Source organism: Mauremys reevesii, linkage group 2 (genome assembly GCF_016161935.1).
Source record: "Mauremys reevesii isolate NIE-2019 linkage group 2, ASM1616193v1, whole genome shotgun sequence".
Lineage (NCBI taxonomy): Eukaryota > Metazoa > Chordata > Testudines > Geoemydidae > Mauremys > Mauremys reevesii.
In genome coordinates this window covers 78,000,607-78,025,702 of record NC_052624.1, presented here as the reverse complement: position 1 = coordinate 78,025,702, position 25,096 = coordinate 78,000,607, and the positions used below count along the sequence as shown (strand labels likewise).

Here is a 25,096-nt window from a genome sequence, read left to right as displayed (position 1 = left end):
CATAGCTGTTCACAGAAAATTGCTTGGAGAGTGGGACAGCTTCTTTAACAGGCAAGTTGCCACTTCCAACAAACGCATTGCTGCTTTTCCCAGACAGCAGCTCATCATACTGAGCTACCTTAAGTGGATTACTTTTACATTGGTTAGGCTCACTTTCACAAACTATACTAGCCAACAATCCAACACTGACCAAGAATGTACCCCTTTCTTCCTCAGCTAGGGTTTTAACCGGATCACCAACTTTAATTTGCTCTAGAAAAACATTTCTCTGATCAATGAGTACTTTCTGTGCTTTATCTAATTCCAGGAGTACATGTGGCACCTGAGAGACTAACAAATTTATTTGAGCATAAGCTTTCATGGGCTACAGTGGAACATATAGTGAGGAGATACATATACACATACAGAAAACGTATCTCCTCACTATATGTTCCATTCCATTCATCCGATGAAGTGGGCTGTAGACTAAATTTGTTAGTCTCTAAGGTGCCACAATTGAATGTTGGACAGTAGCAGGGTTACATTAACATCTTTGACTCTTTGGGGCCCATATGTTGCATCTAAATTTATGTAACAGGAGTCAGCGCGGTGCTCTTTCCCTAGCCTACCCTGGCTCCCCCTGGGACTTAGCAAATGAAGAATTCTGCTTCTCTTTCCCCCTCAGCCAGGGAGATGTTACCAGTGGATGCCTCCTCACAAGCCACTTGAAGATCACATCACACTAAATAATGCAAAAACTTGACCACAGAAAACACACTAGGAACAAACCAAACCTCAAATCAGCTGTTTAAGGAGGTTTGATCTCACACAGTGAGGCGCTCTTATTATACAGTACACGCCAGGACAAGGTGTCAATGAAATATGGTTTAAATAGAATTGAGTCTTCGTAAATTGTGACTCCCAGTTACACGTAAAGGTGTAGTGTGTAGAAAAACAATGAAGAGGAGGAGAGACTGAAAGCTAGCTAATGCTTTCAAACAAAGGATTTATAGACTGAGGGTTGGTCTGCAAAAAAAGAAATGCTTTGGAAAGATTTGCATTCTACATGATGGCCAAGTCTTATACAAAGCAGAAAAAAAGAACATCCATCTGGAGATCAACTGAGGTCAGCAAAGTACAGCATGATTCACATGCAGAGAAAGACAGGAAGCAGACAATGTTTTCACTACCAGTGGACATACTGTCATCAGTATCCAATTTTCCTTTTCAATCATGGCAGGCCAGCTGATGAATAAAATATTTGTGGAAAGTATCTGTGATGATTAAGATCATTGAAACTGCAACCTCAGATTTAGTAGTGACAGTCAGGCACAAATAAAGCCTAACACATTAACCCAACATTGTTTATGGTAAACATATTAATCTTAATCTCCTTAGAAAGATAAATAATTTACTCTGACCATACAACGATAGCAGCTGTCCAGATCTGATATCAGTGGAATGAACATGCAAGAAAGTTGGATTTATGACAACTGCTCCCAACCTGCGACCTTACAAAGCTGTTTTATACTCATCTGTAAGGCATTTTTTACAGGAACTGGAAAAAATGTTTCTAGCAATTAACAGGAAAAATGAAGCCAGACCAGAACAAAGAAAACAAAATTAGAACTGAAAAAGAACATATAGAAACCTTAGGGGTGAGAGTCCCGGTTTTGAGAGAGGTCACGAGGCCACGCAGTGGTAATTATCTTACCTATGTGTTTGAGCTCACCCTGTGAAATAATTAACAAGTACCAGAACTGAAGAGCTCTATAAAGCACTCCCCTCCCCTGTGTCTGGTAGGCTTTTATATTTCAAAAGGCTTGGTGCATCCTGACAACACCACTCAAGCAAGACACCACTGCTCCCTCCCCACTGAAGCTCAGGGTCATATCGGGAAGAACTGGTCCCTATTATTTTCATAAATAATTACCCAATAAACTATTTCTTAACTGTCAAGTAACTAATACTTGTGCGTTTAAAGAACTGTTTGTTTCCACAATAGACTAGACTGGTTTCCCTGCAGCAGTTTGGTCTGCCATGATCATATGCTAAGCAAAACCAGAAAGGTCTGTAGTTTAGCCTAAATATAGAGGGGAATAAGCAATATGCACGTTACCGTGTTTTAAATTTGACCCATGATTGAGGAAAGCCTGTGTATCTTCACAGAGGAGTTCTCCTTCCCTTACTTTAGCCCGGCCTAGGATAATTGCAAGTTGGCCCTGCTCCAGTGATTTGCTGGAAGGGGCTCTTAGGAAGCCCATTTTAGAATTCTAGCAGCTGGAAAGAAGGTTGGGACTATTTCCCTGCCTCTGGTGAAACTCCACCATGATCTAGTGGATAAGGTACTGCACTCAGACCCAGGAGATCTGGTTCTGTTCCTGGCTCTGATACTGACCTGCCATGTCACCTTCAGTACGACGAGAAGTGACTTTCTTTTTCTCTCACCCTTGGTCGATATAAATTGTAAACTCTCAGGGTAGAGGTTGTGTCTCTTACCTTATATTTCTACCATGCCTAGCACAAGGGGGCTCCAATCTCAATTGGTACCTCTAGATGTTACAATAATATTACTACCACTAATAATAAGAATGGTGACCAAGAGTGCAATATTCCTTGAAGTGTGGCAAATTTTGATGTTCTTTAAGGCACCAAAAAGAATTCTTCAAATGCTAGTATGTGGTTTGATTTGGTGCTAGCAGGAGATTATTTGTTTTGCCTTTGTTGAAGGTGGCAATGTAAGCAGAGTATATTAGATTTAGTCCCCTCTGTATTTAGGCTAAGGGTCCCCCAAAGGATTAAAGCTGCAAAGCACAGGAAGCCTCTGAGTTTATCATATCAAATGAGCCTATAGTGTGAAATAAAATCCATGTACACAGGCTTTTTAAAGTTCCAAGAAGAAATATATTCATGGCCATGATCTGTGCTAGGAGCTGGCAGGGTTTCTCCAGGAGGTTTTTGTTTTGTTTTTCCCGAGGAGTTTATTTATGCTTCTGCAGTGAGTGCTGAAATATTCATGCAAATCTCAGGGTAATGAAACATTATTAACAATTATTCATCACAAACATTTATCCCATCTTGGTTTGCTTTTCTGAGTGGAATGTGGTTGAGGGTTGAAATCTCATAAACACAGATTATAGATTTGTGACTAGATATCTTTAGTTGGAAAAACATAAAAGTGTCTCCAAATAACATAGAAGAAATAGGTGAAGCCTAATTTATAAGACTGGGATTGTGTGTGTGTTTCTGCATCATTTCTGAGTAGTTCTGTGTAGAAATCCTGCCTGCCTAAATTCTAATATAATCTTCTTACACACTCTGCTCAGGTTCCTTCTCCAAAGCGAAGGCTCCAAATCTGCCTGGTCTGATTGCTTTTGAGAAGGGCACGGGTAGATTTCACTAAGCATGCCTACAAAATACTCCAGATGCTGTGAAGAAGAAGCTGTCCAATTTCCCCAGTGTACCTTCACATATCTTTCTCTCTGAGTTCTTAATAACTCTGGGCAATATTCCTGCCAAAGTTATTATGCTCAGTTAAATTGAAATGGCGATGTCAGAGAGGCATATGCTAGGGAAATTTGGATTTAAGTCTTAAATATGAAATGCAACTCCAGATGTACTGGTCTCAGCATGATACCAGAAATATAGATCCCTAAGAGATGTACGGCCTAAGAGAGGTGGACTCTGGCTGAGCTAAGCTTGGTACAACACACAAGTTTGGAGAAACGGGGGGGGTCTAAGATACCTTTTTTGTTCCCCCAATGCTGGGATCAGCAAGGGGCTGTTTCAGCCCCAGAAGCAATTGCTCTATGCTACTATCAAGGTAACGGCCCCCCTGGAGATCATTCTACTGTCTGGGGATTGTCAGAGCATGAGGTTCTAAGGCCATGCCTGCTCCAGTCTCCAGCCCAACACACCATCCCCACTGGCTGTGCACCACTGAGGGATTTTGCTGCACAAGGGGAATCACCAGCTGCCCATTTAGGTAGCTTTTCAGGCTCTGAGCAGCACAAAACAGGCCAAAGGGAGCTCAAGATCTGCCCTCTATAAGACTCTCTCTAATATCTGATTTAGGGTGGAATGTTGATGTGATTCTTTAAACCTGTTAGATGGGCTCTTCCTGTCCAGAGCCAAAAGGCAAGTAATCCTGGTTTAGAATCAGTTACAAAGGCTGTGGTACATGATTAGCGATGTGCTTGCACACCTGTGAGCTGACTATTTTAGTTTTCAAGTTTGTGAAATTCCTCTCAGTTTTGGAAGATGGGATCAAATTAGAAACTAGACTTAAGCTGTGGAAATTGCTCCTGACTTTAAGGTCCATTTAAAGGCAGTGCTCAGTTTTAGCACATCTCCAAAAGACACCACAGATCAACCTATGATGCTAAACAACAGAAATGTGGATTGATGCCGATCCCAGGAAAAACCTCGCTATTCATGTTTAATAGCTGTTGCCAATGTTCCCCCACCACAGCCATTCTGATAAGCAGGAATTGCAGGGTCATATCTGCCATTCACCTTATGCTACAGCAACCCAATTATGGCCTCAACACAAATGCTGTCTGGTGCTTTCTCCTGCGTTCCCTAGCACTCTCATGCTGGCATAGCCATTTTGTGGCCCACCAGGCTTACTTAGTTGATAGACAAAACAAGTTCTTTCAAAGCTCTTGTAATTCCAGTGTGGCATAGACCAAAGCCATCACGGTTCTTTAGAGAGTTATGGAAGTGAACTTTTTCATAGACTCATAGACTTTAAGGTCAGAAGGGACCATTATGATCATCTAGTCTGACCTCCTGCACAATGCAGGCCACAGAATCTCATCCACCCACTCCTGTAACAAACCCCTAACCTATGTCTGAGCTATTGAAGTCCTCAAATTGTGGTTTGAAGACCTCAAGCTGCAGAGAATGTTCTAGCAAGTGACCCGTGCCCCATGCTGCAGAGGAAGGCAAAAAAACCTCCAGGGCCTCTGCCAATCTTCCCTGGAGGAAAATTCCTTCCCGACCCCAAATATGGCAATCAGTTAAACCCTGAGCATGTGGGCAAGACTCACCAGCCAGCACCCAGGAAAGAATTCTCTGTAGTAACTCAGATCCACCCCATCTAACATCCCATCACAGACCACTGGGCATACTTACCTGCTGATAATCAAAGATCAATTGCCAAATTAATTGCCAAAATTAGGCTATCCCATCATACCTTCTCCTCCATAAACTTATCAAGCTTAGTCTTGAAGCCAGATATGTCTTTTGCCCCCACTACTCCCCTTGGAAGGCTGTTCTAGAACTTCACTCTAATGGTTAGAAACCTTCATCTAATTTCAAATCTAAACTTCCTAGTGTCCAGTTTATATCCATTTGTTCTTGTGTCCATATCGATACTAAACTTAAATAATTCCTCTCCCTCCCTAATATTTATCCCTCTGATATATTTATAAAGAGCAATCATATCCCCCCTCAACCTTCTTTTGGTTAGGCTAAACAAGCCAAGCTCTTTCAGTCTCCTTTCATAAGACAGATTTTCCATTCCTCGGATCATCCTAGTAGCCCTTCTCTGTACCTGTTCCAGTTTCAATTCATCCTTCTTAAACATGGGAGAGCAGAACTGCACACAGTATTCTAGATGAGGTCTCACCAGTGCTTTGTATAACAGTACTAACACCTCCTTATCTTTGCTGGAAATACCTCACCTGATGCAGCCTAAAACTGCATTAGCTTTTTTAACAGCCATATCACATTGGCGGCTCATAGTCATCCTGTGATCAACCAATACTCCGAGGTCCTTCTCCTCCTCTGTTACTTCCAACTGATGTGTCCTCAATTTACAACTAAAATTCTTGTTATTAATCCCTAAATGCATGACCTTGCACTTTTCACTATTAAATTTCATCCTATTACTATTACTCCAGTTTACAAAGTCATCCAGATCATCCTGTATGATATCTCGGTCCTTCTCTGTGTTAGCAATACTTCCCAGCTTTGTGTCATCCGCAAACTTTATTAGCACATTCCCACTTTTTGTGCCAAGGTCAGTAATAAAAAGATTAAATAAGATTGGTCCCAAAACTGATCCCTGAGGAACTCCATTAGTAACCTCCTTCCAGCCTGACAGTTCACCTTTCAGTATGACCCGTTGTAGTCTCCCCTTTAACCAGTTCCTTATCCACCTTTCAGCTTTTATATTGATCCCCATCTTTTCCAATTTAACTAATAATTCCCCATGTGGAACCATATCAAATGCCTTACTGAAATCGAGATAAATTAGATCCACTGCGTTTCCTCTGTGTAAAAAATCTGTTACCTTCTCAAAGAAGGAGATCAGGTTGGTTCGGCACAATCTACCTTTTGTAAAACCATGTTGTATTTTGTCCCAATTACCATTGACCTTAATGTCCTTAACTACTTTTTCCTTCAAAATTTTTTCCAAGACCTTACATACTACAGATGTCAACCTAACAGGCCTATAGTTACTCGGATCACTCTTTTTCTCTTTCTTAAAAATAGGAATTATGTTAGCAATTCTCCAGTCATGCGGTACAACCCCTGAGTTTACTGATTCATTAAAAATTCTTGCTAATGGGCTTGCAATTTCATGTGCCAGTTCCTTTAATATTTTTGCATGAAGATTATCTGGGTCCTCCGATTTTGTCCCATTAAGCTGTTCAAGTTTGGCTTCTACCTCGGACGTGGTAATATCTACCTCCATGTTCTCATTCCCATTTGTCATCCTACCATTATTCCTAAGATCCTCATTAGCCTCATTAAAGACTGAGGCAAAGTATTTGTTTAGATATTGGGCCATACCTAGATTATCCTTAACCTCCATTCCATCCTCAGTGTTTAGCAGTACCACTTCTTCTTTCTTTGTTTTCTTCTTATTTATATGGCTATAGAACCTTTTACTATTGGTTTTAATTCCCGTTGCAAGGTCCAACTCTACATGGCTTTTGGCTTTTCTCACTTTATCCCTACATGTTCTGACCTCAATAAGGTAGCTTTCCTTGCTAATCCCTCCCATCTTCCACTCCTTGTAGGCTTTCTGCTTTTTCTTAATCACCTCTCTGAGATGCTTGCTCATCCAGCTTGGTCTACAACTCCTGCCTACAACTTTTTCCCCCCTTTCTTGGGATGCAGGCTTCCGATAGTTTCTGCAACTTTGACTTGAAGTAATTCCAGGCCTCCTCTGCCTTTAGATCCACAAGTTCTTCAGCCCAATCCACTTCCCTAACTAATTTCCTTAATTCTTTAAAGTTAGCCCTTTTGAAATCAAAAACCCTAGTCCCAGATCTATTTTTGTTTATCCTTCCATCTAGTTTGAACTGAATTAGCTCATGATCACTTGAACCAAGGTTGTCCTCTACAACTATTTCTTCTATGAGGTCCTCACTACTCACCAAAACCAAATCTAAAATGGCATCCCCTCTTGTTGGTTCTTCAACTACTTGGTGAAGAAATCCATCAGCTATCGCATCCAGAAAAATCCGAGCTCTATTATTATTACTAGCACTTGTCCTCCAGTCTATGTCTGGGAAGTTAAAGTCTCCCATGATCACACAATTCCCATTAGTATTTACTTCATTAAAAACATTAAAGAGGTCTCTATCCGTATCCAAATCAGATCCTGGCAGTCCGTAGCACACCCCAAGCACTATCTCAGGGGAGGCTCTAGTAGCTTTCTTTCCCAGTGTGATTTTTGCCCAGACAGACTCTGTCTTATCCATTCCATCACTTCTTATTTCTTTACAGTTAATCTCATCATTGATATACAATGCTACTCCACCACCTTTCCCCCTAAGATAGTTGGAATCACATGAAATGTTTCTCTGGACAGTGAAACAGAATCCATTTTATATGATGATCTGTGGAAAAATTGATGTACAGCCGTAGTTTCCCTCTCAGCAGTCCCTTACAAACTAGGCAGAAATGGAAGGAAAGTACCAAATTGAGTTCCCAAAGTCCCAGAGTTACAGTTCAGGCTCATCTCTAATAGAAAGAAGTGTTTACATTAGAAAGTGTGGGAAAACAATGTTCTTAGAAGCCAAGATTATCTCTTGTAAACTCATTTTACCTTTTAACTGTATTTAAACTGACCCGCCTGTGCAGATGCATTTTATATTCATAGTTAATGTGGCATTTGTGTTTTTCTCACAGAACAACACTGCTAGAGTATAAACATCCGGACAACATTATTACACCAAATACAGTAGAAAAAACTGGGGTAACTTCCTGATGTTCATGAAAAGCCATGGACCACACAAGAGTGTTTGTCACACATTAATTTACAACTAGACTTACTCCCACAGAGTTTTTAAAAGATAATTTGCAATCAGCATGCAACCAATATACCAATTGCTAAGTGTTGTGTTTTTCTAAGGACATGACATACAAATACATACACAAGTGGAAAGTCTGTCAAGAAAAACAAGAACAACCCTATAAGTTATACGTGTTCGTGGTGCAAGGGAAAGGACTTTCTTAGTATGACTAGCTAAGGAAGACAAGTCTAAAGTGAGAACATGATATTGATACAAACAGTGGAACCCCTAAAGCGACATTTCCTAAAATGTGGGGACATGGCCCTTCCTCTTCACCCCTCCCCAGAGGACCATGAAGAACTAGTCAGGGGAGCAAAGAAGATCCTTACATCAGGATGAGAGAGCCTTTAATAACATATGGAAGGGTTGAAAATGAAACGAACTTTCAAAAGTTTGGGAAACACAGCCCTAATGGATGGCAACAATGCAAAATTATCACAGCTGCTGTAACATAAAAAGGATTTCCCACGGGATATGGAAACAGCACAAGTTTTTGAAGACAAACTGGAAATGCAAGAGAATGCAGTACTCAAGTTTTCAAAGCCCCAGCAAAGGACAAAAGACAAGCCAGTTTGTTGGAGGCCAGAGTTAACAGAAGGGAATGGGCTACACCATTTGGCTGAGATGTGGGGGATTTAGTCACACAGCTCCTATTAATTTTCAGGAAACCAGTGAGGCTGTACCCTTTGGTTGGCTTTGAAAATCTCAGACGTTATTCCTGTAGTGAAACAATCTGGGGCAATATGAATTTATGGCAATTTCAAAGTGACCATCAATCCTGTATTCGAAGTGGATTAATAGCCACCACCATGCACCATTATGTTAAAGCCTACACTTATTATAAACTATTAAAATAATTGAAATTCAATACAAATAATTATACTAATCGGTACAAAAAAGTCAGACCACTGAACTCATGGAAGTCAAATGCCTAGCACCTGGAATCAGCTTAAGTGCTAATTAGTTTTTGATAGCCTTAGCCTCTTCTGCAGGTACAGAGAGACTATTTTCTTCATTTTCCATTTATTCACCTAGTTCAGTTCAATGTTCATTCATAGTTAAGAAACCAATTCAGAGTTGTTGTTGTTGTTTTTAAAGCAGGAAAGCTTGTTTTTCTCTTCCAGTCTATGAATAGAAATTAAGTCTAAGAGAAGCTACCACTTCTAAAATATTGAAGAACAGAATGGCCAGAAAAAATCAGTTCAATTCACTGACCACTTACTGACTTTGTTTAATAAGTCAGTTAGTTGTAAATGCAAAACATGTTTAAGTAAACTTACTTTTAGCTTCTTATATATCCAGCACATTTAAGGTAGTTTTATTCAGCTAATTTTAAAAAAATTGGAAAATACTGTTTTTGTGCATTTTTAACCGAATTCTAATTTTCATCCAAATGTAGCTGGACACAAATCAGAAGTAGAAAATTCATCATTATCTGGTAAATAAGAATTGCATCATTCACCATTTTCTAACTGAATACAAGATATAGAAATTAAAAATCTAAATACACGTAAATTAAGATCTATAATTACTTAAATAAATGTGTATAGATATTGTGCATCCAGCTGGTTAGCAAAAAGAAGAATCAAATTTAGCATAAAGACTATATTTAGTTGGAAAGCAACATGTTTTAATAGTTACCAACCAATGAGAATCAATCTTTCTTTAGGCAAATAAGTACTTATGAAAACCACAATTCAAATTGATTATTTAAATCAAGGTTTCCTGCTTGCTGATTGAAATGATGATTAAAACTGGTGATTTAAATCTCTTTGATTTAAATCAGTACCTGCTGGCTGTCTCCACCATCCTCCTGGCAGCTACTTTAAATAAATAAGATTATGGATTTAAAGCAGGTGGTGATCAAGCTCTCCATTTGCTACAGTCTATGTTGCCTTATTTCCCCAGAATCACAGGGACTCACTACTTCTTACAGGCTGCATAGATAGCAGGCATAGAACAACTTCATTGCTAGCTCCAAGAGATAACTTCATCGCCCTGCCTTAGGAAACTCATATAGCAAATAATTTAAGAGTACAGCCGCACAGAATCACACCCTAACTAATCAATTGAGGAACAAATACATGATGCCACACAGTATTACTAATGCTGCCAATTAGGTTAACAGTCCTTTAACTCCACATGCATCATGATCTCTCTGCACACTCTGCTTATTGCTGTACACACATTATTCCTCATTTTCTCTCTTTTTTTTCCCCTCAATTAAGCAGAAAGAATGATCTTGCTCATAACAAGTTCTAGCCCCACCTCTGTCTGCTCCAATTAATGTGATCAAATAGATTTCTCCTACCTGGTGAAGCACTTCAGTTTGGTCTCTAATTTTTCTGTACTGCCTTCATTCCTTAGAAAGTGGTTTGGAAAAGCGTAAGCCTTGGAGTACAAAGAGAAAGATACACACAGCTTCAGTCCATATGTCTAGTTTTTTACATCAGTTTCTCTCACCCTCTCTTTCCTCAACCCAAAAGCAAATTAGAAGTCTACATTCATCCAGCACAACATTCTCATCCTACAAAACAGTGAAACAAATGAGTCTTCCCAAGCCCACTTAGTTTCACTGAGACATTTTAATGCTAAGAGAATGACAATGCACTTATGAAAGTAATGAAAATATTTTCCAAGTGTTAACTCTCTAGGCAGATAGGGGAAACTTTGATCATTGGATGTTACCTTATCTACATGGAGGACTGATGCCTGGAAAATACTTTCATTATTTTTATAAGTGCATTATCAATCTTTTAGCATTAAAATGTCTCTATGAAAAAAGTTCCATCCATCTAAGAGGCTCTAATGGGAAAGCATATTTTTTTCTGATGGAGCCATACACAGATATATGGCAAAACACTAATCCTATCACTTAAGAGAGGATTGGAGAAACAAACATAATGCAGTTGGTGGCTTACCTAATTGCCTGGAGATCAGTGTGATTAATGTGTCATGGGTCAGCAGTTCCAGAGGTTGCTCTCCCTCCTGCTTCCCAGCAGGGTGAGTGGCTGCAACTGGCTCGGGTAGGGCCACCAGTGTGGGTTTGGTGGGGAGCGCCCTCCCACCCAGGCAGACCCTGCTCAGTATACTCCTTGGATAACCTGCCCCCTGCCTCAGCCTGCATTCATCCCTAATATCAAGGCATAGGGTCTGCCAGACACCAGGAGGAATAGGTCTGTGCTAGGAAGTTGCATCTAGACTTACTGAAAAAGCTGGTCACGTGGAAGTTCATTACTTTACTGCTAGCTTTTTTATAAAGACTTTCCATCTTTCTTTCCCAAGTGGTGGTTTAAAAGTTTTCTTGCTTAACCGTTTAGATGAATGCTTAACTATTTATAAGACAGAAAAACTGCCTTCATTTTGTGATGGGATTATGTGTTTACCTTTGGTTGTTTGTCTGTAGCTTTTAAATCAGCATTTACATTTTTTAAAATGTCTAAAGATTCATTATTACTAGTGCATTTACTTTTGCTGCTGGTGTGAAATGAAAAAAATACAATGGGCTCCAGATATAAAAATTCAGATCCTGATCCAAACTTTCTTAAAGTTCCAGTCATCCAATGCAAGCCCCATCTGAAGAACAAAGGGTTTACTAACCAATCCAAAGAAAATTGCAATATTCCTCTCAATTCAGGAGTCAACACATTTCACTGGACCTAGTAGCAGCACATCTAAGTATAAAGTGTCTTAAGCTCAATTCAACCCTAACGATGGGGCCATTAATGAAACCAAGGGGATTACTCATGTGTTTTACAATTAAGCACATGCACAAAACCAGTGTCCAGCACCTTACAGAATCAAGCCCAATGCCTGTTTTCCCACTCAGGAAATGTATTTCCTCGTTTTCTGTACGAAGTATATTTCTGTTATTTGCATCAATACCTGCCAAATATAGTTTCATCCAACTTGGTCTGTGGCCTTAAGAGCAGAGCAGTTTGAAAAAATTGATTTTTTTTCAATGGGGACATTTTTGATTTTTGGTGGAAATTTGAAAAAAAAATTGGTTGAAAACCAAAATATTTCAATTTGAAAATGCTGCTGCAATGTCTCTTGGGAGTTGTAGTTCAGGTGCTTCAAGAGCCCATTCCCCTCTATAGGCCAGGACTCTGATTGGACTACATCTCCCATGATTTACCACAGTCTACTTTCTTAGAGAGAGGAAGAAGCACATCATGGGTCATGTAGTCTGGCTGGGGAGCCTAACCCATAGAGAAGGGGGACATGAAACAATTTAACTATAACTCCCACAAAGCACAGTCTGCAGCATTTCCAAAACAAAATATTTCAGTTTTTGGATGAAATATTTCAGGTTTGGGCCTTTTGTTTCCTTTATACAAAAATCTAATTTTCTGCAGAAAGCAGATGCTTTTTATGAAAAATTTCATTTTTTTTAAAACCTATTTATCTGTCAAAAACAGTTTTGAAGGAAAAATTGTAACCATCTCTACTTTATACTTTTATCTAGCTCCTTTGAGAATTTCACAAATTATGAGTGCTTACAGCAACTCCATATAAGTATTGTTATTTGTAATGTTATTATTATTTTAGTTACAAAAGGTTGACATGAGCTTAACTTTAAGCACAAGTCACCTCATTGAAGTTAGTGGGACTATCACATGCTTTAAATTAAAACATGAGACTAAGTGTGTGCAGGATCATAGTAAAGGAGTTGATTAAAGCTAATTTCCCAAAAAAGAAACCAATCCCCTGGAAATTTCACGTGGCACTTCTCATCTCAGGCTAGAATGGGAAATTTGAAAATAAAAATTAAAAATAGAGTTTTAAAGTTATAATGTTTTAACTTAGTGTCCCCGTAGTTGGCACTGACAAGGATCAGCCTTATAATGTTTACTGGTAGAAAAGAAAGAAACAATGATCAATAAAAATATTGGAATAGTAAACTAAAGCTATTCTAAAAGTATTGTAAATGTGGTCTCTAAACCCCTAGCATGATACAGACATCTATAAGTATCTTTGTTACATTCATTTACTGGACAAGTAGAAAAATGTCAGCAGCCTAAAGGTTAATAATATCAGATCTACTTACAAGATTCACATCTCTTCACTGACCCATTTAGTAGAGAATAGAAGTTGAATAAGCACAAACATTTCGTTCATGAAAGCATCTTCTAGTCAGAGCCAAAATTGCTTAAGACAGTGGACAGATGTGAAACTCCTAGCTCCCAAGAATATTCAGAAAAGCAGCTCATACACAGGAGTAAGTATTAAAATCCAGTCTCATCTGGAATAAGTTATTTATTAAAATCCCATTTTAGAATAGAAGCAGTGTTAGGCATTTAACTCTCATTTGGCACTAACTAGGAAATTCAGAATCCTGGCCAACACAATACACCATTAACATAAGAACATAAGAACAGCCATATTGGGTCAAACCAAAGGTCCATCTAGCCCAGTATCCTGTCTTCCGACAGTGGCCAATGCCAGGTGCCCCAGAGGGAATGAATAGAACAGGTAATCATCAAGTGATCCATCCCCTGTCGCTCTTTCCCCGCTTCTGGCAAACAGAGGGAGGGACACCATTCCTGCCCATCCTGGCTAAAAGCCATTGATGGACCTATCCTCCATGAATTTATCTGGTTCTTTTTTGAATTCTGTTATAGTCTTGGCCTTCACAACATCTTCTGGCAAAGAGTTCCACAGGTTGTATGAAGACATACTTCCTTTTGTTTGTTTTAAACCTGCTCCCTATGAATTTCATTTGGTGACCCCCTAGTTCTTGTATTATGAGAAGGAGTAAATAACACTTCCTTATTTACTTCCTCCACACCAGTCATTATTTTATAGATCTCAATTATATCCCCCCTTAGTCATCTCTTTTCCAAGCTGAAAAGTCCCAGTCTTATTAATCTCTCCTCATACGGAAGCCGTTCCATACCCCTAATAATTTTTGTTAGCTCATTGTCTATTGATCTTACCAGAACCTCAGAGCAATGGAGCCATCAGTATGTATCCTGCTAATGTAAGGGGTACAGACATTTAGAATGGGGCTGTATAGCGTGTGTGTGACCATAAATAGCACAGCTGGACAAACCAAAGGTGGAGTGATGGCTTGCACTCTGATTTGCTGCCTGTCTATACGGTGTTTCCATTTGCAGACCTGCTGTGAATATACAGCCATTTAGGAGTCCTCTGAAACCATTTTGAAGTTTTAAAGCTTTGGCTGCGATTGTCAAAGGAGTCTAAGAGTCCCATTGACATTCAATGGGATTTGGACCCCCCAACTCCCTTAGGCTTCTCTGAAAATTTCAGCCTTTGTTTCTACTTTAAAATGCCAAATTTGATCATGAAACAAAGTTTTTAAAGCTTCAGAAACAGGCATGGGGGAATGCTCATTATTACAGTAGTGATTAAAAGAGATGGTAGACAACAGCACCAATCTGTACTAGGAACACATAATTAAATTAGTGTGTGTGATGGGTTGGACCCCTTAGGAAGCCACCTGATGTGCTGAAATACCACTGAGTCTATCTGTTCTGCCAGCATGGGCCCCCTTTAATCTGTTTTGCTGAGCCAGGCTCTTAAAACCTCCTTTAACGCACACACAGGCAGGGCCATACCAAGCTGCAGATCAGCTCTGGGAAGACTCAGCTTAAGGGACTTGCTCCAGCACTCAGATGTCCACCTCCCTTGGAGTGCAGACCCAAAGATATATTATGAAATTCACCCCCTCCTTCAATGTGGAGGAAGATATGCACAGGGCCGACGCTTCCATTAGGTGACCCTAGGCGGTCGCCTAGGGCGCCAGGATTCGGGGGGCGGCATTTTGTGCGCTCCCCACGGGGCATACGGGAGCTTCCGGTTCCCGTCACGCTGCAGAAGAAGGACCTTCTGCTGACATGCCACGGAAAACAGTGGCAGGCAATTGAGCAGCTCAATGACTGCCGCTGTTGCCTGCGGCATTTCGGCGACGGGTCCTTCTTTGGCTGCGCAATGGGAGTGGAACCAGAAGCTCCCGTGCGCCCCGTGGGGAGCGCACAAAATGCCGCCTCCCTCCCACCCCCCAAATTCTGCCTGGGTGCCAGAAACCCTGGCACCACTCCTGGGTATGCACAACTTCTCACCCATCCCCACCTGCATTAGAAATTACAGAAATCGAATTTATTATTAAACAAAACAAATTTTATTAACTATAAAAGGCACATTTTAAGTGGTAAAAGGGGTAACAAACAGAACAAAGCAGATTACTAAGCAAATGAAATCAAACACGCAAACTAAGCTAGTTTCACTAAATAAATTGGTTACAAATAGTATTTCTCAACCTAGATATTGTTGCAGGCAGTCTGCAAATTTCTGTGGTTCAGAGTTCCAGTTATATTCCTTTTCAGACTGGACCCCTGTCTCAGTCTGGACTCCCATCCCTGCCCCCCGCCTTCCCTTTTTCAGTCTTTCTTCTTGGGCAGACACGCCATGGAGAGGAGTCCTGTTTGCCTTCCTCCTCACCCTTAAATAGGATTTACAAGTTTCCCAAACTTGACACCACCCCCCTTCCCTTACAGTGGAAAGTTACAAGTCATCCCAGGTGATGTTTTAGCATCATGTGGCAAGACCACCTGGCCCTGTAGTATCACAGCATCCATGAGTCAGTGGCAGTATGGAGTGTCCACAGGAAGGCCAAGCTTTTCACAGTCCATTGTCCTCATTGATGGGCCCTCCTCCCTGTCTGGCTTTTCCATTGTTGTACCTGAAATGTTAGCAGTGGGCGTCACCCAAAGTAGCATAGTTGAAATACAGATACATAGTCAATATCCCTAACTTCAGATACAGAAATGATACAGGGACACAAACTGGATAATCACATTCAGTAAATCATAACCTTTCCAATGTCATCTCACCTGAGCCATCTTGCATAAAGTATATGTCATATTCAGTTATGTCATATTCATATCATAAGCACATTTTCATAAAAACTATGCAATGACATGTCACAGTGTGTGTTTTACTACCCCTTGGGCCAGGTATAGCACAGTGCAAAGTAAATGCAGGGATAAGCTTTGACAATATGGTGTTCTATTTACTGAGACATGTTTGGACCCTTCTGGCAGTTTCACACTGCTTTTTTATTTCAAGGGTAGCACACATCAGCTATTCATGTGACTACTCTACAAGATGTGATTTTGCATTTTGGGAGACATTTTAGTTTGCACTTGAACTGCATATTTGTCTTTCAAAGAGTTCTCGTGCTTTATTCCTTCGTACAGGTGTTCATAAGGGAATCCCAATGGAAATGAAGGAGGAGAAAAACCTCCTCTGCTCTGCTTGCTCTGAGACTGGGTAAGAGAATAACAGAAGACCAAGAGGAGAGAGATGAAGGTACACGATGAATCCTATGTATCTCTGGACAAAAAGAGAGAGGACTCTATGTAGACTACTCAGTAATTTAAATTGTATAATATGTTCTGATACCACAGTGATGGGCATAGTATAAGAATATAAATAGTTAGATTTTGTGCATGGGAGTCTCTTCAGACTCATCATGCAATGTCTCATGAGACATGAGAACAGTGCTGTGGGAAACTTTCAGATTGAAATCACTAAACCCTAGAAGACTTACCTGTCTTTGGCCAGAAACAAGAACTCTTCAAGGTTCACACAAACTTTGAAGAAGACTCAAGCTGGGCCTTTCCTTCCCACAATTTTCCCTCCCCTAACAGACCCTAGCTTCTACTTCACATGCTAGGAGCTATATGAACACATAAGAGAAATCCCTACCCTAAAGAGTTTACAATCTAATTTAAGACTATTTCTATTCTGATGCATATTACTATAGCACCTAGGAGCCCCAGTCATGGACCAGGACCCCATTGTGCTAGGGGCTGTACAAACACAGAACAAAAAGACAGTCACTGCCCCAAAGAGCTTACAATCCAAGTATCAGACAAGAGACAATAGATAGATACAGACAGACTGACTGACTGGGGAGTACAAGGAAACAATGAGGCAATATTATCTCAATAGACAGGGCAGATTACCAGGTGGAGAAAGAGAGAGAACACACAAGCAGAATGAAAAATGTGATGGTGTTAGTTCCCTGGCGAGTGGGTGATTTTACTTAGGATGGGATCAGCCAAATGGAAAGAAAAGGGAAAGGCAGAGAAGGAAAGATGGCAGAGAGGGACAGGGCAGACAGAGGAGAGTGTGAGGGGGCAGGTGTGGAGTGAAGCTAGGATAGAGACTGTGAGGGAGACAGGGGCGGCTCTAGGTATTTTGCTGCCCCAAATACTCTAGGCAGGCTGCCTTCGGCTGCTTGCCTGCGGGAGGTCCCCAGTCCTGTGGATTCGGCGGCACACCTGCGGGAGGTCCGCTGAAGCCATGGTACCAGCGGACCCTCCGCAGGCAAGCCACCGAAGGCAACCTGTCTGCCGCCCTTGCGGCGACCGGCAGAGCGCCTCCTGTGGCTTGCCGCCACAGGCACATGCTTGGCATGCTGGTGCCTGGAGCCACCCATGGAGGGAGAGGTAAGATTGGAGGAAACAGCCAATTAGTGCAGGCAAGGGAAATGAGAGCACTTTCTACAGATTTGACTGGAGTATCCAAAGGTGGAAAGGGTCCCTGCTTTGTCTAAAAGACAAGGTGAAACAGCTGAGTTTAACAAACAGTTACAGGGAATGGGGGAAAGAGGATGAGGGTAACAGTGAAAGGAAAAATATGGTTACACAGACTCGCCTTCAGTTGTGATGTTCCATACATAAGGGGTGACAATGGAATTCTTAAACAAATTAGATTGGGAATGCCTTAATCCTGCCTACATTTGACTTGACTTTAAAAAAAAAAATTGTTGCATTCATTCATTTATGTTAAAATGATTACTTATTGCAAAGTACTGAAATATTCATTTCTCTTGCCAAATGGTATGATAACTAAATTCCGATAGATTCTCACTGACTTTCAGATTCATCATTTTTAATACTTTACCTGGCAAATCTGCTTTATTATAGCATGTTACTTTCAGATCTTGTATGCTAAGCATTGAGGTTTTTGATGCAGAGCGGTTTTTACATCAAGCAAATGAAAGATCTACTCTTTCATATCTAATATCAGTTGTCCATTTTAAATATTTTCATGCAGATAAAATAGTCTGAAGGTGAACACAAACCAGCTGATCGTTTCTCCTATTTGCCTTACAGTATCTGCACGCAAGAGGCTGAAAATGTATGTTCCTATGCTATTGCTAGTGTAAACAGAACAGCCCACAGAAGGACCACACACTAAAGCCTTGATGCTGAAGGATTTTTATGTTTATCTTTTCTTTTAATAGAGCAGCCTAATGACTGAATTACAGGAGGATAGTATCTTTCAAAATTAAGACTGAAGGGCCTCAGGATATTGGGCTAAAGCCCCAGATTGAAAAACTGTTAAATTTTTAGGGACAGATCTTCCCTGTCACATGCCAGCTGATCTTCCCTGGGGGAGGCGTGGGAGTTTCAGACTCTGAACCCAGATCCAAGTTAAAGTTTAGCAGCTAGATCTTCTCGCCATAATGAGCCAAACCACAGAAAATACAGAGATATTAATCATAATCTGCATCTGACTTTTGCAGCTCAGACCCATCTCTAACGAGGAACAGATGTAAAAGTGAGTTACTATTTGAGATCATAGACTCATAGATTTTAAGGTCAGAAGGAACCATCGTGGTCATCTAGGTCAGTGGCTCTCAACCTTTCCAGACTACTGTGCCCCTTTCAGGAGTCTGATATTGTCTTGAGTACCCCAAGTTTCACTTCACTTAAAAACTACTTGCTTATAAAATCAAACATAAAAATACAGAAGTGTCACAGCCACTATTACTGAAAAATTGCTTCCTTTCTCATTTTTACCATATAATTATAAAATAAATAGATTGGAATATAAATAATATACTTACATTTCAGTGTATAGTATAAAGAGCAGTATAAACAAGTCATTGTCTGTATGAAATTTTAATTTGAACTGACTTTGCTAGTGCATTTTATGTAGCCTAAGCAAATACCTAGATGATTTGACATACCCCCGGAAGACCTCTGCGTATCTCCACGTACCCATGGTTGAGAATCACCAATCTAGTCTGACCTATGTGAGTTGAAAGGTTCTTTGTGCCATAGGGAGCCTTGGTATGAGTATCTGTGCTTTTGTGTTTGTGCTTATGGTAAAACTTTAAAACTGCCCAAAGTCTGTTAGTCAGCCCATATTCCATTTTTTCTTGGACTCAGTCCTGCAATGAGCCCCATGAGGGATGGGACATTGATGCCTGTGCATAGCTCATTGCAGGGTCAAGGCCATAGTTTGCAAGTTCTTCAGTGCAGGAACAATCTTACTACGTGATTGTATCGTGCCCAGCCAGATGGGGCTGTGATCCCTGATTATTGATTTTGGGTGCTGCTGTAATATTAACAAAATGAAGGCCAATTTTTTTCTAAATGACTTGTGATTGTGGGTGTCCAAATGGAGATGCCTTAAACGGGCCAATCTAAATGGGACTTTTAGAGGGTGGCTGCTCACCAAAATTAATGGCCTTAAAGCTTCTGCTAAAGAGTTCTAATTTGTTAACTTTTACATGAATCAGCACAGAAACATTCTTCCTTTATTTCTTTACTTTAAGCATTTCAAATAAAAATGATGCTTTGTTGCTTATTTATAATAGAAATGAAAAACAAGGGTTACATAGTAATAGAATGGGGAAATCTTGTGTCAGCTGCGTAAAAATGATTGAAGAGGATAAGGTCTCCTATGATTTCTGGATCTGAAAGTAACATTTGGAATATAGCTCAGATCTGACAGGACAGGACAGGACAAGTAAGCAAAGTCAAAGGGTTTGTTTAGAATGGAGTATGATATAAACCAGTTTATAGTATTATTGTCTCAAAGTTCATCTTCTCTAGAGGTTCTCCAGTATGCACAAAGTAATTTGGCAAAGAGAAATACTCTATTTCTAGTTCCATCGCATACCGCAAACTTGGTGCAAAGTAATCAATCATTTATAAAGTCTTCACTTAAGAATTTGAGATCAAAAGAAGAACTATAAGGAGCTCATGGAAAATGTGTAGTTGCTGTAGATAGAAAGAAGCTAAAGAGAAGGTGGAAGTAATGGGAATTGTGATCTCAAGAATAAGACAGTGTTTTGGAAAAATTGCAAAGAGAGCTGCCATTCTTCTTTCGTTAACAATTTTGATCATATATTTGTTTTTAATACAAAAGCCCTGCTCCTACAATCCTCACAATACAAAACTTCTACTGACCCAAGTGAGTCTATGGGGCCTGATTTTCCTCTCATTTACAACTGAACATTTCAAAAACTTTCCGCAAAGGAAAATTCATAAAAGAAATTGTTTAGGGTCATTCAAAATGTTTTATTTCAATACTGAGCTTTTTAAAATTGTATTATATAGTCTAATATATAATAAAGTAAATCAAAAGAAAAAATCACTACTGCTGTTTATGAACATGTCAAAACAAGAAATTCAGACATTGTTAGAACAGTTTGCGATTTTTTTCCTAAGCAAAGCCCTAAAGAAATCAATCTGATTTTACAAAGCATTTGGATGGAGCTACATATTGCAATGGAATATGGTTCTGTCAAAGTTTCTCAGACCAGCTCCAATCACTATATTGATACATACTATCAAGGGTTGCTTTTAGGTGCAAAGGTGTCCTCATACAAGGGGCATAACAATTATAATATCAGCCTGGATCACCCACTCACACAGAAAATCCCACAAGAAAGATCTGGAATGAGAAAAACTGAGTTTGCATCAAATTGTTCTCTCTGGGGAAGGGTGAGGTTCCCCCTCTTACCTCTGAAACGAGCAGTACTTCTGCTCCCAACCCAGAAGATTCTGCAATGCCCATTGAAGACACGGCCTGCACGCACATGGCCCTCGGTGGCTTTGTTAGTGCAGCACTGAGGGGCTCTGATGAGCTTTGTAACCCTCCCCTTGCCCCTGAGTTGTCTGGCCAAAGCTGAGGGTCTGACACCAAACATCTGCTTAGTAATGAAGAAAAATATGTAATTTTATTAGCTTGTAGATGGTAAACTTCTATTTCTGTCTGTTACTATATTATATTGATTCAGAGATCAAAAGAGCGTATTAACATTTAGATGAAACTTGAGTGTAATAATAATATTGTCTTTATATTTCTCTTTGAAGTTTGTAGTAAGCTACCAATCAATCTTTGGATGGTTAATGGCCTTATACTAATCAATGCAACTAATTATCTGTGTATACATAGGAAATAGGAATTGACTGTTAACAAAGCAACAATATACATTTCCTAGTCTTTGTGTTACCTGCTGTCATGAAGCTATCACGGCCTGCCAGAGACCCATAAAAGAACTCGGAGACCTGATCCTTTTTTCATCTCAAGTCTGTTTGAGTTTTACCAGAGGAAGTTTGAGTCACAAGTCTGAGATCTTCGGTTCCAGTCTAGATTATTTCTCATGGAAGAATTTAAATAGACTCTGCATCTTCTTTTGCTCTCGGACTCCTGTGATGGACTGCCTATCGAACTGTAACCTATGGAATTGATTCTGGAAAAGCTTTCTACAAATCAGCAGCTCACTAGCTCTACTGTGTAACTGACCTAAGAACTTTATGCATAGCTGCACGTATAATGATCTTTTAACCACAATACTCTCTTTTTTTAGTTCTTAGTTTAGTTAATAAGAATTGATAAGAAGCATGTATTTGGGTAAGATCTGAAATATTCATTGACCTGTGGTGGATAATGTGTCTGATCCATTGGGATTGGTAGCATTGGATATATGGTGAATAAGATTTTAAATAATCCTCACCATATTTGACTTCGCTGTCTGGGTGGGAACTGTGGTCTTGGTTTTGGGGTAACCAGTAAGGTATTGTAGAAGCTGTGTTGTTGCGGGCTTGGTGAATCAAATTATTAGAATAGCCCAGCAGTTTTATGGAATGACTTCCCCATTCTTTGAGGTTTGCTCTGGTTGAGTAATCTCAGGGCTTGTCTACACTGGCATGTTACTGCACTGCAATTTTCTCGCTCAGCTGTGTGAAAAACCAAGCAGGCATAAGCAGTGGTGAAACAGACTATGAAGACGTTGGTATTGCCAGAGACCAAGTAGCAGTCTTTTGTGTGCTTTCAAGACACGCACGCTGTTTCATCATCAATAAACTCGCAGGATGAAACCTCATAATTGGGAGAAAACAGGTACTGAAAGAGTTCGTCAGGGTCTCTCACTATGCTGGTATTGGGTGTTATGTAAAGCCTCCACTCAAATGCAATTGTAAGATCTGTAACTTGTATAATTAAGTTCTGCAACCTTTTTGCAGACTTTGAAACTTCAGTTCTTGTTAGCATAGCTTTTTAAGTTTTGTAACCTTTGCAAGCTCTGTGGCCTTTTCAGGTTGCCACTTGTATGAACTTCCAAGCTTTGTAATATCAGAGAGAGTGTGAACGAGGGCGTGTATGTGAGACTGGGCGGAGAGAAACTGCAAGGAGAGAGGAGCCCGGACACAGGAGACAGGAGACAGGTGTATCTGATATAATCTGCCCTGAGAAGACAGTCATGAAGTGCTGTAAAGAAAAGAAGAACCTGTATGCATGAAAGGAACTGGTCTGGGAATGCTTCTCAGTGACGGACACAGAAAGGAAACTCAGTGTACATGACAGGAGCTGCCCAGTTCCAAAATAAGAGGAAGAAGTCACCCACACAAGCCCCTGCTTCTTGACCCTCTCAGCAGCCTGGATTCGTGACCGTAGACAGACACACCAGATCTAACATGCTTCGGCTTCTCGGCCTCCATGCTGTCTCCGGTAACTCTCTGCCTGTGTAAGTGTGTGGGTGCATGAGGGTATGAATGCAGTGAATGTGTGCATGTATGAATAAGCTCCATCTCTTTTCTATCTGACCTAACAGCGGCATTGTAATAAAACTAATACAAGCGTGACCCTGGGTTGGTTTTTAGGGGAACCTAGGTAACATTGGGTAGGTTTGTTCTTTGGTCACATTTACCCCACAGAGAATTTAAAAACAGTTTAGTGATTTGGCACTTAGTGGGGTTCAACGCAGGGGCGGCTCTAGGATTTCCACCGCCCCAAGCAGGGCAGCACGCCACGGGGGGGTGCTCTAGCAGTCGCCGGTCCCCTGGCTCAGGTGGACCTCCCGCAGATGTGCCTGCGGATGCTCCACCGGAGCCGCGGGACCAGCGGACCTTCCGCAGGTACGCCTGCGGGAGGTCCGCCAGAGCCGCCTGCCGCCCTCCCACTGGGACGCCGCCCCAAGCGCGCGCTTGGCGCGCTGGGGTCTAGAGCCAGCCCTGGTTCAACGTGATCTCATGTTGGCATAAACACACACCTTCGTTCCAGTAGAAATCATTATCATAATTATTTTGTTTTTCTTTGTCTGTTCACCAGCTGGGATACTCTGAAGCCTCTTGTTTTTGGTGGTGGTGTAATTTTATGCACTCTGAAAAGAGTTTGTCAGATTTTTCTTCAAAATGCCAGATTTCAAAGATTTTAGCCACCTCATACCCCTTCTCTATGGCCTTATTCAATTCCACCATGCACCAAGTCCCCAGGATGGCCCTCTCCTCATCAGTATGGGTGCACATCTCCCGCTGCTTGGTTTCCGTACAGGTTCAGCATAGTGGGAACATAAGTTTGCCACCCACTCTGACAGGTAATAATGGGAAAAAGAGGCCTCGCGAGGGGTACACTTTAACTTTCACAATTCCAAAATAATTTGCAAGGGGTCCAAATTTGTCATGAACTATATCGGGGTGTCTGATAGGATATTCTTTGGTTTTGTTTACAAAAGGATACAGGCTGGTAAAATCATAATAGTGAATTTCTTCACCAAGGTTAGGGTTGTAATATAGGCAGATAGCGTTAGTCCTCCCCCGCAAAAAAGCATCCCTAGGCACGAGAGGCTGAGGTAGCTGGGCTTCATTTAAGAAATCTGAAAGCTCCCTGTCTGTTTCTATCACTTCCCCCGACTTGTGCTCCCAGAGGGTCCTCACTACATAACCAAGTCTTTTCAGAGAGCCAGTCTTGAGCTGCATCTTGTAATAAAGAAACCCAAAAGTTGTCCCCGTCATAGGGTTCTGTGCTTTTTCACAATGTTGTGGAAAAATTGACCACACCTTTGAATTTAGAATCAGGCAGCCTGAGGCACTTTATTGGAGTACAAGCATGCATGCAGGGAGAGAGGTAGCGTTTTCCCCTATAAGGGTTAAGCTCCCCTCTGCCTGTTACAAATTTTACCAGGCTTATAAAGGTTAAAACCGCAAATTAGCATTTACTTAAAATTCCCTTATTTGGGAGTATCAATTGTACCATTAGCAAGCTACTTCAGTTTTCTCCCATATATGGTGTTTCCTTTTATTGTTTCTGGGCAGTTTTTTGTTGGTGGTCTGCCAGTCTTAAGACCCTTTCTTTGTGGTTACATTATACAGGCTAAAATTCATAAAGCAATCTAAAAACAAGCTGAACACTCCTTTCTTATTTCCTTCTTTTGGTTCCTCATTTTCCCTGAATGCCCTCTGTACAGATAAACATATTAAAAGCAGAAATGCAAACCTTGGCTTTATATATAACAGTTGTCTAGACTATAGGCCTTTGGGCCTAATACAATAAATGCTGCAAGCAAATAATAACCTAGGCTGGACAGGTGGGGCAAATTTTCCCTATCATTCCCTCCTTTTTGATGCCAATATTTCCTTTGGCATCAACATATTAAATTTGGATTTGCATTAATTCCTGAATTTCGGAATCAACGACTTCGTTTCAGCGGTTTTCTAAGGAGTTACATTTATTAACGGAAGGCATGTTTAGGTAAT

General features: G+C 40.6%; 1 protein-coding gene and 1 long non-coding RNA gene across 13 annotated transcripts in view; one reads left to right on the top strand and one right to left on the bottom strand.

The window, feature by feature from the left end:
* LOC120397414 (collagen alpha-6(VI) chain-like) overlaps positions 1-11,372 on the bottom strand; it is a 117,800-nt gene extending 106,428 nt beyond the window's left edge. For 3 of the 5 annotated variants that reach the window (XR_005593782.1, XM_039523212.1, XM_039523215.1), the window contains exon 1: positions 10,081-10,256. Coding sequence is in view for 2 of the 5 variants with exons in the window: in XM_039523212.1 (XP_039379146.1) it covers positions 10,081-10,100 (20 nt within the window). In the remaining 3 variants the exon portion in view is untranslated. Of the gene's footprint in view, positions 1-10,080; positions 10,257-10,602; positions 10,697-11,212 lie in introns of those variants that run through there. The other 2 variants (XM_039523213.1, XM_039523214.1) reach the window with 2 other exon arrangements.
* Positions 1-25,096, top strand: part of LOC120397419 — a 63,433-nt gene that overhangs the window by 17,474 nt on the left and 20,863 nt on the right. Inside the window, exons 3-7 of one of the 8 annotated variants that reach the window (XR_005593789.1) lie at positions 9,691-9,729; positions 16,514-16,625; positions 18,440-18,464; positions 18,853-18,887; positions 21,519-21,899. This is a non-coding gene — a long non-coding RNA (uncharacterized LOC120397419). Of the gene's footprint in view, positions 1-9,690; positions 9,730-16,513; positions 16,626-18,353; positions 18,888-21,518; positions 21,900-25,096 lie in introns of those variants that run through there. The other 7 variants (XR_005593792.1, XR_005593790.1, XR_005593788.1 and 4 more) reach the window with 7 other exon arrangements.